This window comes from Ursus arctos, unplaced genomic scaffold (assembly GCF_023065955.2).
Source record: "Ursus arctos isolate Adak ecotype North America unplaced genomic scaffold, UrsArc2.0 scaffold_2, whole genome shotgun sequence".
Lineage (NCBI taxonomy): Eukaryota > Metazoa > Chordata > Mammalia > Carnivora > Ursidae > Ursus > Ursus arctos.
Window position 1 is genome coordinate 20,978,063 of NW_026622874.1, and position 19,728 is coordinate 20,997,790.

General features: G+C 34.4%; 1 protein-coding gene across 5 annotated transcripts in view; it reads right to left on the bottom strand.

The window, feature by feature from the left end:
- The window catches only part of HMCN1 (hemicentin 1), a 467,709-nt gene that overhangs the window by 194,397 nt on the left and 253,584 nt on the right, over positions 1-19,728 (bottom strand). For all 5 annotated transcript variants that reach the window (XM_026509232.4, XM_044387879.3, XM_044387878.3 and 2 more), the window contains exons 23-30: positions 19,345-19,472; positions 17,584-17,856; positions 16,896-16,991; positions 14,186-14,380; positions 13,035-13,165; positions 12,722-12,869; positions 10,621-10,747; positions 7,582-7,736 (exon numbers count right to left, since the gene is read on the bottom strand). In XM_026509232.4, coding sequence (XP_026365017.3) covers positions 7,582-7,736; positions 10,621-10,747; positions 12,722-12,869; positions 13,035-13,165; positions 14,186-14,380; positions 16,896-16,991; positions 17,584-17,856; positions 19,345-19,472 — 1,253 coding nt within the window. The remainder of the gene's footprint in view (positions 1-7,581; positions 7,737-10,620; positions 10,748-12,721; positions 12,870-13,034; positions 13,166-14,185; positions 14,381-16,895; positions 16,992-17,583; positions 17,857-19,344; positions 19,473-19,728) is intronic.

The window sequence follows — 19,728 nt, forward strand, 5'->3', positions numbered from 1 at the left end:
TATCTACTGATAATAAATTGCCTGTCTTTTCGATCTTTATCGCCCTCCTTTTGGGTTTCGGATTTCAGTAAAAGCAAAAAGTCACAGTTTCAGTTTCAGGGGTTCATTTGAGTCCAATAGATCATATTACAGTAACTAAGAAAGTTATGTTTAACAAACAAAGCAAAACAAAATAAAACCCCACTTAAAGTAGATAGAATACACTTGACATCAGGCCAAGGGAACTAAAAATGTCAGATGTGGTATGACCGCATGCCCTCTCCCCGCAAATACTAAAGGTCGAAGTGTCTTCAGAACCAGCTACTGGAAATAGCTGTGGAAGCTTGAACTTTTGCTTCTTAATGGTTTTTGTTTTGTTGTTGTTGGGCTTGGGTTGTTTGTTTGTTTGTTTGTTTGTTTGTTTGTTTGTTTGTTTTAGCTGCCAAGAGTTCATTCACTCAACTTTACTCATCTAATTGGCTACATGTGTATCTTCCATAATTCAGCAACCACATTCCTGGCCTCTCACACCACATGAGAACTCTGCTGTTGGAAAAACAACTCAAGTGGCTCGATTCCTGCTACATCTTTTGACTGTGGTCATTCCAGGATTGTGCTATAATTGCAACAAGTTAAAACAAATCAAATGGCATGTGCCTGAATTGGGAGTGCCTTAATATTAGTTTATTAAACTTTCATTTTAGAATAGGATATATTATAGAATATTTCTCTTATGGCTGGACTAGGGTTATTTGTTTAAGGAGGAAGATCACAGAGGTAAAATAACCTTCTCATCAGATCCTATCAAAGGTACAAATTATCAGCATGACTTATCATAATGATGTTCACCTCGATACTCTGGTGGCAGTAGCTTTTGCTGGGTTTCTCCACTGTAAAGTTGCTCTCCTTTCCCCCTTTTCTGGGAAAGGAATCACTCTTTCCAGCCCATACATATGGGGTGGGGAGTTATGTTCTACTTCTTAAGAGAAGAATACCTACATAATTTATTTGGAATTATTCTCTATCATTTTGTTTCTCCTCCCCAATTTATTCACTTATTCAAAAATTTATTTATATCAGTATGAACTCATTGAAACTTATTTTATACTTTGGGTTATAATCTAATATTACATTATTTAATTTATTGTTCAAATTGTTCCAGTTTTGACCACTGGAAGCTATTTCTTTGGTTCCTATGTTACTTTGATATATTCACGCCACTTTACTATTTTGATACTTTCTTACTTTTTGACCCTACTACATGCTACAGGCTCATCTTGTATATTCCCTGTCCCAACCCTAGAATTTACCATTTCTCTAGGAAGCCCTGGCTCCTTTAGTGGAAAAGGATTTTAGAAAATAAGAGCTGGGTGCTAAATAGAGTACCTTAATATTTTCTAATACTCATTCTTAGAACTAGCTCACAGTGACAAACATTCACCTGCCGTTTTTGATGACACAAAATTTACGGAAAGATCTACTATACTGTGAAGTAAATATGGTGGAGGAATAACTTTCTTATAAAGTGGTTAGACATACAGCTCAGGGAAACCAACTATGGTTCACAGGCCAGGCACAGAGATGCTGAACTAAGAACAGTTTTTACATTTTTAAAACGTTGGAAAAAAATCAAAATAATACTAATAATATCTTGTGACATGTAAAAATTATATGAAATTCCAACATCAGTGTCCATAAAATTTTATTGGGATATAGTCACACTCATTTGTTTACATATTGTCTATGGTCACTTCCTCCCTCTAATAACTGAGTTAGGTAATTACAAAAAATAGCAAATACATATTCTCATTGCTTCTCACTGCTTCTCAGCTCACCATAAATTTAAGTGACACAGTTATATCTCAATAGTACTTCAAGTTGCCATGCATATTACCATACCATGATATTTTATTTTATTTTTATTATCAGTGCATACTTCTCACGTCAAAGCAAGAAAAGAAAAGAAGACTTTAAAACGTCACATTGTTAAAGCACAACACAGTGTGGATTATTTTGTTGTAAATCAAATGGCAAAGCATAGTGGCTTTTTTTTTGGCAATAATTTTATAGCTGTTCCGAAAGATTACAATATACACTAACACCACTAGACCAAGCACTCGTCACATTACTTCCAATTCAAAACAACAGTTGGAAAAATTAGAAAATGTAAAATGGACTGACTCATAACAGAATTTCTTCACAAAAAAAAAAGTCAAAATGAGGCTACAATCAAAATAAGTTTCTCAGTGGTTCATATGTTCGCCAAGCAAGAAAAGCCATTTACCAACAGTAATTTAATTAAAATCAGGGATGATTACAGTCAGTAGTCACAGAAATGTGTCCAGAGAAATCTTAAATCTTTGTTTAAGATTATGAGCCTTTCCATGAGAATAATTGCTTGAAGAGTAGGGAACACTGGAAGCAACATTGATAGTTAATCTTTTTTTAAAGGCAACTTTTCTGAATAAGTATTCTCGGCCCCTGACAAATTAACAAATGTTACTGATACTGCTTTTTGTTTGAGGAATCAATGCCAAGTTTAAAGAAACTGAACAGCTAGTCTCTTAGAATAGTCTGCATGGAACGACTACAGACAAAAGTATTTTCAAAGAAGTTAAAAAAAAAACGAATTCGGGGCGCCTGGGTGGCACAGCGGTTGAGTGTCTGCCTTCGGCTCAGGGCGTGATCCCGGCGTTGTGGGATCGAGCCCCATATCAGGCTCCTCCGCTATGAGCCTGCTTCTTCCTCTCCCACTCCCCCTGCTTGTGTTCCCTCTCTCGCTGGCTGTCTCTATCTCTGTCAAATAAATAAATAAAATCTTAAAAAAAAAAAAAAAAACCCGAATTCATTACAACCTGAATCTGCCGGTGATGGTTATTAAGGAGGGCACATATTGCATGGTGCACTGGGTGTTATACGCAAATAATAAATCATGGAACATTACATCAAAAACTAAGGATATACTATATGGTGACTAACATAAGATAATAAAAAATTATTAATAAAAAAAGATACAGTGCAACTAATGGTGGTAAAAATATGTGTGGGGCAGGAAAAGGCTTAGACAAATTTACAAAGCTTATTAAAATGTAATGTTTTAAAAGTCTATATTCATTGCATTATTTATCAGAAAGCCCTTTGTGTAAAATATTCATCTGTTAATAATCAGAAGGGTCCATGGTATCTTTTATCTGCCCGTATGGACTTAAACATCATCAGATTCATGAATTTTTGTTACAAGTAGAAACTGAATATAAAGACCATAGAGCAGGTCAGTGCCTTAATGGTGGTAAAGTTATATTTTAATTTTTTGAGCTCAGGTCTGAAACTACTTTTTTCTGAATGAAAAGAATTGTCCTCAAATACTATTATTGAATATCACTGAATGATTTTGAAAATTAGTTTTGCTATAAACTTGATAATGTTTCTTAACAAATTCAACCTAAAGTTACGAGACCAAAAGAGCACTTAAATGCAAAACTTCTACTATAGTAGTCATTTTGTTTGAATCACAATTAATGTCAAGCTGCTTTATAAATTTCCCATGCTGTCAAACAAAATTGAGATCTCCATTCCCTACAGATTTGCTGTGGATATATTTTCTGAGATCAAATTTCAGTTTCAGCAATGTTTGTCAGACTTTGATACAAATACAAAGGAAATTTCTACATTCGAAATTCAGTTATATCTAAGAACAAGGACCTTCCATCCAACTTTCAATGGGAATTGTTTAATCTGTGGTATGGCAGGCTAAAATTCAATTATCAAGAGAATATAAGAGAATTCTATAAATGCCTTCTAAGCAATGAATATGGTCAATTAAAATAATATGTTCACAAACTGATATTGGTATTTGACAGTACATATCTGCATGAAAAAAACATTTTCCAAGATGAAATACATAAGATCTCATTACAGATAAGCATTAACAGATGAACATTTGCAATCAGTTTTGTTGAGAGGAATCACTTTGACCTTCAATTAATTAAAATTTTATCCCCCCAAAAGAATTCCATTCTTCTCATTAGTAAATATAAGCTTATATTATTAAAAAATTATAATTTTTAAAATTACCAGAAAAAAGAATTTCATCAATACACAATAGGTAGAAATTTATTTCTACTTTGATATATAAATACCTACATAATATCCTTGATTTTGTCTCATGGTCTCCAAAATCCAAAATACTTACTATCTTGCCCTTTATAAAAAATGTTCGCCAAGTCCAAGATAATTAATACAAATTCAAGCCACCATTTTGAAATCTTAAGGAAGAGCATTTTATTCAGATTTAAAATTTTAATTTTGTTTTGAGGCTACTTATGTCATATGTTAATCTAAAAAAGCATATCAAACTTATGGTTCAAGTCGCCTACAACAGCTGGCAATTAGTTAAATGGTACATTAACGAAAGCAAGAACATAGGTTCAAATAAGTCCCTACTCTCCATGATTGTTTTACAAAGGCAAGTTATTTGCACTGTAAAAGAGCTATTTAAAAAATGTGCACTTATGAAATTGAGAAAAATTACTCAAAGAACATTTCTGATTGACATCAGAACAACATACCATCTACTGCTTAAATTTGCTAAACAAATAAATGTCACTTCCTATTTCCGTTTAATTCATATACACTTTTCTGAGACCTTACTTCTGTTTGAGGGAGGTTGTTACAGAGAAAGGTTATGAACACCCTGCACATTAAAATGCACCGACCGCATATACTCAAAGACTTTTGTACACTTTGGGGAGGCTCTCAGACTTCCTAAACTCAAACATGAACCTCAGGTTAAAAATCTTTGCTTCAGAACTAATAGCTGTCAGTTGATACAATCTCCCATAGGATATTAAAAGCTTTTTTATTTCCGTCCTTCTTTCACATCTTTCCCCTCCCCTTCTCCCCCCTCCATCTCTTATTTTTTCACTCTTATTTTGTCTCCATTTCTTTCCTTATTCAAGCACAATTTGCATTTCTGCCTTTCAAGTGCATCCCCTGTTTTGTCCTCATGTTACTATGTAAATAAGGAAAACGAATCAACTGTGGTGTGAAACACATTCTCAGTCTGAAATCTACAGAAATATTCCTCACAGCCCAAATATGGCATCTGTTTCATTCATTCTTAGGAATAAAAACATTTTCATAAGTGAAATAAAATAAGCTTAAGATTACCCACTTGGAAGTACAGACAAGCTTGCTAGAAAGGAAATGTATTATTTCCTGAATTATAATACTCAAAACTTCACAATGTTATAATGCTTTTCATCTCAGCCAATCCTAGAAAATTTAATCACTATAGATCCCTCTCTTCTGGGTGCCTCAGGGCATCAAACAGAATGAACAAGAGGATCTGAAATAAAAGAACCCTGGTCCTATGGAAATAGGTGTCTTACTGAATCACAAAAATGTGTTTATCATGTACCCTGGCAACAATACAACAATGTAGAGAAGACTACTCAAGGCTTAGGGGAAAATTTGCACCTATTATTTAAATGTCTGTTCTGGTAGGAGGCCAATGGTAGCAATAATACTTTTGTTTAACTTGGATTCATGATCGCCAATCTTTCAGTAATGTTACTCTTTTTTGGAGGGCATGTCTTTTCATGACTAAATTCTTCCAAGGCTTCTATTTATAGATAGAAATGATTTAAAAGCATGCATTAAACAAAATCTCTTTGATTCCAGAGAGCTATTCAAACTTTATATAAAGACACTGACATTAAAGGAGGGAAATTTCAAATCCAGTGAACTTATATAGAAATCAAGCTAGTAAGACAATACAATCACCAAGTAAATAATGAAAAATGAATAACATTTACTAAACTCTTATTATAAGCCAGGTAACCCAGTAAGGTATCTAGCTTTTGATCCTCACAATAACACTATTAAGTAGGTGCTATTATTATTACCATTTTACAGATGAGGAAACTGAAGATCAGAGGGTTGGGCAATGTGTCCAAAGTCACAAAGCTAGTGAGTGACAGAAGCTGGATCTCAACTCGTCTACCTGTCTCAGAAGCACAAGTTCTTATTAATGACTAGACCAGTGTTGTCCAATAGAAATATAACGCTACACTACAACAAAAACCTATGATGTACTATATGCTGGCTAACTATACATAATAAAAAATAAATAAATAAAAATTAAAAAAATTGTTTAAAAACCCATAAAATTAAAAAAAAGAAATATAATGCTAACCATATATATAATACAAGTTTTTCTAGTAGACAAATTAAAAAAATCTGAAAATAAACAGAGGAGATTAGTTTTCATTACATATTTTATTTAGCCCAGTATATACAAAATATCATCATTTCAGGCATAATCAATGTAAAATTATTAATTAGATATCTGACATTATATTTCCATATTAAGTGTTTAATATCTGGTCTATATTTTATACTTACAGCTTGTGTCAATTTGGACTAGCCACATTTCCAGTGCTCAACAGGCTCCTGTGGCTGGGTGGTCTCCGTACTGGACAGTGTATCACTAGACCATTCATTCATTTAGCAAACATTTCTTGAGAGCTACTGTGTATCAAAGTAGGGAACCAGCAAAACAAGGCCCTGCTCTTGTGAGGTTTAGCTTCCTTGGAGACAAATAGCAAATAGGTAAATAAGCCCAAAATTAAGGAATAATTTATCAGACAGTGATATGTGTTATGAAGAAAATAAACTCGGACAATGTAATAGTGACTGGGTGACTGCTTGGATTGGGAAGATCCTGTAAAGAGGTGAGATTCCTGCAGTATCTAAAATTTCTTGAGTGTCATACACTATGGAGGAACAGAAATTAGTGCAGTAAGTAGAACCACAATAAGCATGACTGTTCCTTTCTATCAGGGAATTCTTTGTGCCTCCAAAGTAATGTTCATGTGCTGTCCTACAACTCTTAGTGTTAAAAAAACCAACCAAACAAATGAACAACTTACTTTGGAATTCACCTTTTAGTGAAATGAGGGCTAAGTCCCCTGGTGGGGACTTAGCTGGGAGAGAATAGCAGCACAAACAGAAAGCATTTAAAATATCACCATGTGGTCAGAATAAAAGCCAAGATGGTATGAAAAGAGAACAACTGAATGGTCTGCATGCCACTGCCTTCATTCAATTAATGCATCTCAACTCTTTTTAGAGGTTTTTTTTTTTTCCTTTGAACCCTTTTAAGGATATAGACATTTGGTTTATCAGATACTAATCAAATAGGAAATACCTGCCCTCTTGAGTGACATCAACTGAAAATCACTAGAACTCTCAAAGAAATCCTTACTTCATGACGAAATGCATTAAAACGGGATCCAATGTTCTAGTCTAAAACACAGAAGATAGGCTCTTTCTTCTAAAGTAAGTAGCATTCCAAATTATTCAGCATTGAATAAAAGAACAGATAATGTTAAACCCTTCTTTTCCTTTTTTTTTTTAAAAGAGAAAGAGAGAGAGAGTGAGAGGCCACACACACATACAATCTCACGACCCTGAGATCATGACTTGAGCTAAAATCAAGAATTGGACGCTTAAGCAACTGAGCCACCCAGGTGCCCCCCTTCTTTTCAATTTATAATGAGAACTGATTATAAAAAAAAAGCATAAAAAAATCACACTTACTATAGACAGTCAGTTTTATGTCCTTGGCCTGTTTGCCAGCTGCATTGGACGCAGCACACTGGTAGCGCCCCTTGTCATTTCTTCGTGCATTCTTTAAATGCAAAACTTGTCCGCTGTCTAGAAGTTCAATGTTAGGATCCTCTAAAAATAAAGGCCTAGAAAAAATAAATTTTATTCTGTGAGTCCATCTTTATTTTCCTATGTTTCCTCTCTTATTGATCACAACAAAAATCATTAAGTCATATGAGCTTAAAAATAGGAATCAAACGTATTTTTTTCTGTATGAATCAAAAAAGAAATGCAGTGATGTGATTAGTACTCCTACTCAGAAAAATGGAATTATTAAAGCACTTTACTAATGCAAGTTAGATAATTTTTACTTTGAGATGGAAAGTTCCTTCATGTCAAACGTAATTGCTGAATATTAATAGAAACCTGGTGGTGTCATTATTTGTTTCAGACTTCCTCCTCCTTATTTTCCTCCTTCTTTTTTTGTTTGCATAGCCAAAAATTCTACCATCATTTAGTAAAGTAAAACTAAGAGTCTAGGAGTGTGAGGCAAAGCAATATTATTTTTAAACTGCTATCATTATAAAACCTGGAAAAGTATTCACAATAGAATGAATAGTTACTACTTACTGAAGGCAATGATCGTGTCCAATAGAAATATAACGCTTTTCTAAAAAGTAGATATTGTAACAAATATGAATGCTTTCATATATAATCATAATACTGAAAGATATTTATGTCAAAAGCAGCTCCTCTCTGGTTGTCAAGAAAGTCTTTTTCTGCTACATGGAGTTACTTATTGACTACTGTAAAATGCTCACTTTACATAATTGGCAGCAGTTTTATTTAATGCTTGAAACTTCATGGTTATGAAAGTCTACAATATCCTAAGATTCATACCTTTAAAATCCACTGATCTTCTTTCAGGAAGACCCATAGCTAGTTTTTAAAAATTTGCAGTGACTTAGCCATGATAAATAATTAGATGCACTGCTCTATTAAAAGCCATGAGTCAGTCTACAAGATTAAATGGTAGCACATTTAATCATCTACAGTAGCACCCTTCACTATTTCTTAGTATGACACTTTGTAGGAAGTTCTCAAAAGCTAAGATAATAAAGTACCTTAGTTTAAGGCATCTTAACTGTTTAAAGGAAGCGAATATCGGATAATGTTACTCAAATTTAAGTAACTTTAAAACTTGTATTGATTGTTAATTATGCAAGTAACATAAAAATTTAAACAAACAAAAAAAGTAAGTATTATAACAAAAGGTCCTCTTGACCTATTACCCCTAATGTGAGTTTTCTCTCTAGACATCTCACCATTGTAAGTTTGGTTTGTATTCTTCCACATGTTTTTTTCTAAACATCTTCACCCTTAAATGTCTTCCCAAAAGAATGTAGTTTTTATACATAAATGGTATTGCTTTGTTGTACTTCTCTTTTCACCTGGCAATAGCTGTAGAGATATTTTTGGTACCTATAGCTTGATCTTACTCTTTTTAATTGCTGCACAGTATTTCACAATATGACAATGCTGGGAGTTTTCTACCCATCTCCTAATGTGGGGTATTAGGCAGTTTTCACTTTTCTGCCATCACAGTGCTATAAGAAATGTTACCTACTGTGATCCAAGCCCTCCTACGGATCTGCATGAATGCTTCTCTCTTTTAAATCCTGAAAGCATATTTGCTACATTACAGCATATGGACATTCAAATTTTAATAGATATCAACAAATTGCCTTACAGAGTACTAATTTACATTCTCTGCAGCATAGTATTACATCCTGATCTCCCCTACTCTAGCCATTTGACATTGTGTGAACCTTTATGTATTTATTTATATATTTATTTGCCAAATCTGACCTATGAGAAACAAAAATCATATTAGTTTTGTTTAGATTCTCCCAATTATTGAAAGTGAGCATCTTTTTCTTTTTCCTCCAACTTTTTATTTAAATTCCAGTGAGTTAACATACAGTGTAATATTTGTTTCATGTGTAGGATTCAGTGATTCATCACTTACCTACAACACCCAGTGCTCATCATAACAAGTGCCCTCCTTAATACCCATCACCCATTTAACCCATTCCCTGCCCACCTCCCCTCCAGCAACCCTGTGTGTTCTGTATAGTTAAGAGTCAGCTTTATAGTTTGCTTCTCTTTTTTCCCCTCTATGCTCATCTGTTTTGTTTCTAAAATTCCACATATGAGTGAAGTCATATAGTATTTGTCTTTCTCTGACTCACTTATTTCGCTTAGCATAATACTCTCTAGGGTATCTTTTAATACATTTATTGCTTAACTGTAAATTTTTAAATTGCCTGTTTATATCCTCCATTCATTTTTCTATGTTGTCTTCTTTATTGATTTATTAAAAAGTTTGCATACTTTATTATACATAGTTGCATACTTTATTCTATACAATGCAAATCTCTACTCTTTGCTACTTAAGTCTTCGATGGCTGCTCTCAGAAACCATAACAATACTCAAACTGTGACCATGCTGTGAAAAATAAGCTCTCACGAACAATATGAATCAGCCATACCAGCGTGGCCAAACCTCAGTAGCCCTTGAACATGAAGTCTGGGAAATACCTATTGCTCTTCTGTGATTATTCCTTTCTCTACATTTATAGAACTAGCTTAAGTATTCATCTTGTCATAAAAATTTTCTTTTTTCATAATTCAAACAGTTCCATGTAAAGGCAAAATTATCTCTGCATTTGAATCTTGCATTTTTCATTTTTTATACTTAGCCTTTGGGCAGAATATTTAGTGTACAATAAAGTGAGTTCCTCTATGTTTCTAAAATAAATTCCCAGCATTTATAAAGTCTTATAATTCATAAGAATGAAAGGTATTACAAGGCTTGAGACCAGTTTTTGAACAATATTGTTTTTCCTTCATGTTCATTTAATAATATCTATGTGTTTAAAATAATTGAAAGGGGGAAAATCCACATGCATTTACACATCTATTTCCTTTCAATTAGACCCTTGCAACAAATAGAGAAATGGTACTCACTTGCCATCCTTGAACCAGTGAATAACAGGGAAGGGGGTGCCTTTGACTTGGCATTCAAGGGTGATGTCATGGTTGAGGACAACAGAGACTTCATTTGGGGAGCTGGTACCTATTATGGTGGGTGGGACTTGAACAAAAACATTTTGTCATGAAACTCTATGACTTCGCAAAAAGAGTGGGGGGGGAGAGCAGGTTATTATTGACTTCTACAGTATTTCAGTAAGATTTTAATATTACAAATAAAATATCACACAATAATACCTTTTCATATTGCATCTGTGGACCCACCAAATGCTAAATTTAAATATAGGAACATCTTCATGAAAGATTCGCTAGCAGGACAATTACCTGCAAAACTAACTCATTTTGAGGAGTGCAAAAGGAGTTGGGAATGTAAGTGAGCAGTGAAGCTCATATAAGACAATTTATTACTGTTACACATTTTAGATAACAAATGACATCAATATTAACTTTATAATGTTCAAATTCTACATATTACAACATAGTGCTTTTTGAAGTATATTACCCTTATTTCTTTTAAAGGACCTCTATGCTATGACTGGATAGGAGACATGAAAAAAATGACTAAGCTAGTTTTTATTCTCAGAATTATCAAAATACTGAAGAGTTCTTGTACGTTTCTCTGACTTTGAAATCCTCTCCATTCATATCACTTTAAGATGTTTGATCGTCATCTTCAGAGCAATGATCAACCACCAAAGCAGTTCCTTCAGTAGAAGAAGTTTGTGATCAGATTTGTGTTTTAAGACCACATTGGCTGGGGGATGAAGAACGGATTTGAGTGGCAAAGAGTGGATGAAGGGGAGCAGTTCAGAGGCTACTACATTAATTCGGCTTATAAATGATGATACTTTCACAGTTAAAAATGAAAGGAAGTAGATAGTTTAACATTGGATTGGGAAGTAGACTTGACAGGATGTAGATACATTTAGGGAGTTGGGGAGGGGTAGGCGGAAAGAATGAGTGCTAGGTTCTAGCAGAAGCAAGTGGGTGGGTAGATGGACATGTTTGGCACTGTGATGGGGATCACTGAAGATGACCAGAACAGATGTTCACTGAGATCTTTCTGTCTGATATGCCACTAAGACATTCAAGTCAAGACACTGTGGAGATGATGAGGTATATATTCTTAGAGCTCAGAGAAGAAGTCTGAGCTGGAAATAAAACTTTGGGAGTCATCAGCACACAGAATTCAAAGTAAATGAATGCCAAGAGAAAAAATGCCAATGGGACTAATGATAGGAAAAGATTACTTAGTTTGTTTTTTATAGCCTGTACTTAAATATAATAAGAATAATTTTGGTAGAAAACATGCAAAGTATTTCAAGCTCTGAGAAGACTAACGAGAGGGATTATTTTTATGCTGAAGCAGCTTAAAAATGGTTATTTGAATGCAGCATCATTCCCAGACTTTATTTCCACCCCAGACTTAGAAACATATGCCCATTTGGATGAACAAATTAATGAAAAGGGAGGAAGTCATTTTATCACAAAATAAACTTTAATTACAAATATAATATCATAAACTAAAATGATAAAACTTTAAATTTATGAGTACCATTAAAATTATCCAAATGTATTATATCCCAATTCTTCTACCCGCACTCAGAATTTTCCCCTTTTAATTAGGATCAGGGCAGAGGTGATTTAGTTGTAAGAGTGAATTAGAATGCAGGGAAAGGTGCATTTGCTACTTTTCTCCAGTTCAAGTTACAACCTAGCAGCTTCAGGTTTCGAGAGCATTAATGAGTTTTACTCTGCATCATCCTGTATAGTTACTTCCCAGAAAATTTCCTGCCCACCTAATAGGAGAAATTGACAAGAGTAGTAATTTATTATTTTATGTATAAGATAGTACTAAATATTCACAGCCATCTCTATGAAAAATAATAAATAACTTAAAATAGTCTATACCATATGATTCTGGTTAAGCAATATTAAAGACAAAAATAATGAAAGAGTGAAACAAATGACATTTCTCATCAATTTTTTTATTTCTTTGTCTTTCATAACTGTCAGCTCCATCCTATGATAAGAAATACATCTGAAAATTGTAGGTTTTTAAGACTGTTTCCCTTACCTAACACACTGATGTTAAAATCCTTCTGAGAAGTGCCTGCAATATTAACTGCTTTGCAGGAATATCTTCCTGCATCCTCTGGAGTGACTTTGAAGAGCTTTAATATCTTCCCATTGTTCACAATCTGAATAGTGCTGCTTTCAGTCACCTTCAAAGGCCAAAATGGTCAGTGTTATTTCCAATCCTAATACAAATGCATAATTAGGAATTGACGTAGGAGTTTTGTATCACTATTAATAAGAAAGTCATAGTTGAATGATTTATTTTAGAGGCAGAGGCAAGGAATTATGCATATTCTGATGTCTTCATTTACCTGGACATCATCTTTGTACCACATAAGGATGGGAGAAGGAGTACCTTCGACTTCACAAAAGAGATTTGTCAGCTGATTGACGAACACAGATACATTTGTTATTTGTTCCTTATCCTTAATTACTGGAGGAACTGCAAAAAGAGAGGAGTCATGGCTAGATAATTTTGTAATAAATATTACTTATGAAGTTTCTTTACACAGGCCTTTAGAAAGCAAATTCTAAGATATCTGATAGCTAGAAAGGCTGGCCTTAACATAAAATGAAAATCTTGACCAATATATTTATAAATAACTCTTATTAAAGTTGTACTTTAATTATCACTTCAGAGTTTTGAAGTGAGGATAAAACTTAGGATAAATTTAAGGGAGAAACTAGTTATTCCACATACCACTCAAAACGTAAACTGCTAGGGTCTTAATTAAGTCATGTGAGGGACTCACTACTTTGCTGAAGGAAGTGCATATTGCCCAGTGTCTATGGAAGCCAATATCCATGAAATTTTAAAATAAACATAACCTGTGACTGATGCAAAATGGCAAATACACAAATATTTCATTAAAGTGTTACTTATAATAACATATAATTGATAACACCTAAATGTTCATCATTAATAGATGAAGGTTAAGGAAATCATGGCATAGCCATACAGTGGGATGCTATAGGTATAAACAAGAGTTAGGAATAATGAATAATCCCCAAGATAGATTTTTAGTAAAACAGACAAGGTGTAGAGTAATGGATACAATGTTCTTCTATATATGAAACTTTTTGTACATAAAAAGAGGATAAAATATATATTCATATTTCCTTGCTACATAAAAAATATCTCTGGGAAAATATGTGCACACACACACAAACTTGATAAACTTCTTTGCTGTTAGGGAGGATAAGTATATAGCTTAGCTTAGGTCACGAGACTTCTGACTATTCCACCATTGAATTTTAAATAAACTCACAATAAAAAATTACATGAAATTTTAAATCAAACAACTGAGTAATCAATGCAATCAAATTAACAATTTCCTGTTTGATAATATTCTATTCACATTAATATTAAATAATACTACATTGAAAGACTAACTTACATATTTAAGAATTAGAAAATGTCACATATTCAATGATATGATTTTGGTATTTTATCTATGTTTACCATGGACTTTGAGGTTATATTTTTTTTCTGTGGTTCCAGCTTCATTGACTGCCACACAAATGTACTCTCCATTGTCAGAGGGTGTAACAGAAGCAATAACCAACAATGTGCCATCTTCCAAGATGGAAATACCAGGCTCTCTGCCTGTCAGCTCCCTACCATTCCGTATCCATTTGACGGTTGGTTTGGGGGTACCTAAACAAGAAATCAGAGCTTTGTGATATTTTATAATAAAATTAGGAATCATTATTAAATATAAAATACATTGAGGAAAAACAAAAATTTTGTTATGACTATAATTTGTACCCTAAGGTATTATGCTATTTTCAAGATATTTCTCCTGGCATGAAATTTCAAAGAGATTATGGTATTTAATGCCTCTAATTCCTGATCAGTCTTAAGAGACCTATGGTCTCTAGTGTAGAGTTTGAGCAAGTTGTCTTTATCAAGACTTTCAGAAGACAGTAAGCAAACCAAAGCATTTTCTTGTGTGAGTTCATGGTAATTAGTGGGAAAAAAATTATATTAATCAAATGAAGACAGTTTGGGGGTAAAAATAAATGAAAGAACAAAAAGCAAGAGATTACCACAGGAATACAATATAAAGATTGCCCAACCAAGTAGAGTCATAAGTGCAGAAGCGATAATTATATTTATATTTATAAATATATACATTTATATACTTATAATTCACACTTAAACAGGCCTGATATAGTAGAGATGAGTAACTTCAACTACTGACATCTGGTGGTTTCGTGCTGTTAAACATAGGACGATAGGAGCAATTCTTGACTTTTTATACTGAAAAGAAAATTGGGAAAGCAGAGAGGACGACTGATTTCCTAGATTTATTTATGAGTAATTGAAAGTGATGTGCTGATGAGTAGAAGTGATAAAACCATCTAGAAGTATGTAAAAGCACATATTGGAAATAGGCAAACATTAATTCTGTATTAAGAATATATTTATTTAGCAAATGATGTGTCAGGCACTAGTCTATATTTCACTTAATACCTATAAAAATAAAAAGAAAGGATATTAATGTGATTGCATGACATTGTTAATAATCTTACATTAAAGGATAATAAAAATATTGAAGTATTGGCATATAATAGAAGACAAGTATAAAAGAATGGCAGGATACATAAAATGTGTCACTAAGGCTAAACTCGAGTAAAGGACTTATGAAAGTGACTGTGAAAGTTGTATTTATGAGAAAAAAATAAAACAAAAAGATTGGCCTATTTAACTGTGCTAACAGTAAAAAGCTGTCTGATGAGGAAAAGAAGGTGAACTGATGGACTACAGTTGTCTATGTTGTCAAAGAAAAAAGGGGTATAATCATTTCCTCATTTCCTCACATCCCACTCATTCCTTATGCATTTCAATCCGACTTCTCAATGAATACTCAGAGTGAATAAATGAAAAATTACATGAACGAGCAAAAGAAGTTATATTATCTTTAACTTATTAACGGTAGAACCGTCATGTACAAGATGAAATTTGTTGCACAAGGCAATGAAAATGTATGGAGCTACTATAAATGAACCTAAGAAATATATCCCAGGTGAAAACGGGGAACCCAAAAGACGTGGTTTTTCAAAGTGGAAAAGGCAAATCAAAACAGCTGGGAAAAGGGAAGTCCAAGCCAGCATTGGAGTCTGGGATCCAATAGAGATCTGGTAGGATCCAGAGGCAGTGCGTACTCACTGTAAATAGCTGAACTTAAACCCTTCTAAGGGTCTCTTCTCCAGGCTTTGCCTCCTCCCTCACTGCTATGGGAATAGTTACTGATAATTATTTTGATATATGAAAAGCTTGTTAAAGTTCTCTTGTGACACTGGTAGAAAATAATCACTGGTGAGGGCTGCTGTGGAGAGATGCAAGATCTTGCTACAGAAACAGGAACAGCCATGAGGCCCTTCATCTGCTGTTGCCTCCAGGAACAATCCCTAAGAGGCCTTTGTGGGAGCACTGGTGGTACCAGCTGCAGGGAGTCGACAGAAAGAATACTGTCTGGACTTTGCCAGAACTGCTGTAAACGCATTTGAGTCATTGTGGATGAAAGCAAACATGAAAGAGAGGACATTCTAATCCACCTACTGGCATCCATAGTAAGGGGTGAGTGATAATGCCTCTTTCACATCCCTCTGAGGAGAGAGAATAACAGTTCCCTGCCAGGAAACATTGTGGGGTAGAAAGCCCAGAAATTCAGGGAGGTAAAAGGGGTTTGGATAAGCCTCAGAGTGCCAAGTTAGAACCTGGCTTCAGAGTTACCAGTAGAGGGAAAACCTAAGAAAAGAGGTTTTTAGAAGAGCAGTATCCAGAACAAACAGGGGGTTAGTGCTAATTCATACTTCTAAGTGAGATAAATGCAGAAAATTCTGAATAGCTCTAGCTGTCACATTTCAAAGAGTAATCCTATCAAAAGTGAATGAACTAAGAGCAACAGTAAGGAGCATGAACTACACGGGAAACATAGTAGATAAGTCAAGCTCGGAAGAACAGAATGTTTTTCCATTGAAGTAAATAAAATACCTGTGAGGGAAAAACACGTATTCAAAGAGCTGTTATTTAAAAGAGGGATTAATGCCCAAATGTTATAACAAAGACTAATGTGGACCTTTTCGTAAAGATGTTTTGGGTTTAATAGAGAATTCTGAAATAATATAACATTATGCTAATGCCCATATGTCCAAGGATTACACACCTTTTGCAGGACATGGAAATGCAATGCGTTCATTGGCCACTCTTTCTTGGAATGGAGTGTTATATGGAGGTTCTAGGTCTTCCAGTGTAGGTGGTTCTATCAGAAAAATAAATGCATTATCACTGACTTTCCTTAAGTAATATCAAACCTTCCTGAAGCATCACCAACCAGCTACACTGGTGAACTGCTCTCTTTCCTGATTCTCCTCCTAAATATGACACATATTTCTAGCTGTCAGACATTTCTACCTCAGGTTATGCAGTACATTTATCAAACTGCTAAAATACATGGTCAAATATTTTGCTAGAAAAGACAAGTTACAGAGTGCCTGGGTGGCCCCGTCAGTTAAGCAACTGGGCTCAGGTCATGATCTCAGGGTCATGAGACTCGGCCTCCCGTTGAGCTCTGTGCTCAGTGCAGAGTCTGTTTAGGATTCTCTCTCTTCCTCTCCTCTCTCTCTCTCTCTCTCTCTCATAAATAAATAAATAAATAAATAAATAAATAAATAAATAAAATCTTTAAAGTACACAATGGCAGGGAGCATCACCATATTTTAATTTTCTACATAGTACTTTTCACGATCTGTATGTCTTACTTGCTTTCTGTCTACTCACAGTAGAACAGCTTATGCCCTCAGGTCATATAATATACCCACACCATACATATATTTTCCTGTGCCAAAAATCACCTTGGACATGTAGTGTTATTTCCGTTTCATCACTGCCTGCTATGTTAGTAGCAACACAAGTGTATATGCCGGCATCAGAGAGCATGGCTTGCTCGATGCTTAACATCCCATCTGAATTGCTAACGTGCTGCACTCCGTCAACCAGCATGGCACTTCCGCCCTTCAACCACGTGATCACAGGGAGAGGCGTCCCTTGAGCGTTGCACAGAATGTCCGCTCTTTGACCAACTTGGACTTTCATAAGTTTAGGGCCACGCTGTATCCTTGGAGGAACTAGAAACAACTGAGTATTAATAATCCAATTAAAAAAATTCCTTTGTCTTCTCACTTTTAATGAGAACTCCTTACCAAGAGGCAGCATGAGAAAGTGGAACAATCTCAGGATTTGGACCCAGGCTCAGGCCACTTACTAGCTGTGTGATCAAGGGCAAGTCAGTAAATTTCCTGAGGCCTGCTTCCTTGATAATCCAGTCAAAAATAACCTCTTCAATACCAGTACACTGCAAGGATTATAGGCAGTAATAAATATAAAACCCCTCAGGCCAAACTTGAGGAAAAGGCAGGTGTTTAAAAATGTTAGGTTTCCTTTAATTTATAAATAATTTAAAGTTTAAAGCCCTCTTAAAAGGCAATGATTTCTATAATATAAGGGAGTAAAAGAAAAAGCATTTCTCTTCAGGTACTCCTAGCTTTCGTTCCCTTTGTGGAAGGTTTAGCCAGAGAGTAAGAAAAGTTTCTCATAAAAACCTTTGCTAATTTCAGCGAAGAACATCAAAATCAAGCCTCTATTCCTTGTGTTTAATCTACCTTCCTTTAGAAACTTAAATGAGATAATTTATCAAAACATTGCCAAGTATTATTGGTTTCCACATACACATATTATACACTAGAGAATCAAGTTGACGCATAAGGATATCGTTAGAATTTCTGTACCCTAAAAAGCCCCATTTCTCTGTCCTTTTTAAAAAACTTAATATTTAACCAATACATTCTAAAGGTTATGACAACCTTATAATTTTGAGAGGACTGTTATGATTTTATGAAAGAGGAAACTAAAGGTAAGGGAGGTTAGGTAATATGCCCAAGATACCCTAGAGCTAGTGAATGAAGGATCTCTCATTGGATCTCAAATCCCATGGTTAACAGGACCATGGGATCTGAAAGTGAAATCAGGTCAGTACTATCTGAGAAAATCTTTTCCTGATATTTGAATATCTGGCACCTAAATAATGCCTGATACATATGTACTCACTAAGCATGTGTTGAATAAATAAATATTTGGAAAGACTATGGTAAAATTGAGGGAATAAAACAGATTAACTAGAAAGTTTTTAAAAATTAAAGAGCTTCAGGAAGCAGAATGTTTTCAGGTGCTGAATTCTCTGACTATTGAAAATGACCATGTATATACTAGTAAATTCTTCTTTGAGAACTCACATTTCACTTCTACAAAAAGCCAGCAGTCTAAACACATTTTTTTTTACAGTGTATCAATAGTTGTCATAAGTGGCTGTAGACATTTAATAAAACGGAGAGCCAAAATTTTAATACTGTTCATTTGAGGGAGAAGGGGAAAAGTTGTCTATCGATGTAAATAAACTTTCCAGAGCAAATGAAAGAAAATCACAAGTCTCCAATTTTAGAAAATTTTTCTCTAATTACTCTATATACCATTTGGAGATTAACTATCAAAGAAACTGGTATGACAGATTTTCCTGGGGCCAGTACACAGATATCATATGCCTTCATTTCAAAACTCACCATGGACATTTAATTTAACAGACTGAGTCACGTTTCCAGCTATATTTGTGGCAACGCAAAGATACATCCCACTATCTGAAACACGGGTCTCAACAATCTTCATTGAACCGGAAGGGAGGAATGTGTGTCTGAAAGAAAGAAACCACATAGTAGACCATAGAACATGAGAATTTAAATATCCCCAATGCAGCTGCACTTCAGTGTGAAATTACTACTCTGCAAGCAGTTTTTGAAACCATTTTCTCATCTATATTATTTTTATATACCTTTAAAGTCAGGAATTTTCATAATTACATTGCGTATTCCATACAATGTTCTTACAAATACAAAATCAGTTTTCTTTTACCTTTAGCTCTAACTTAATGGTCTGAAATTATCAAAAAA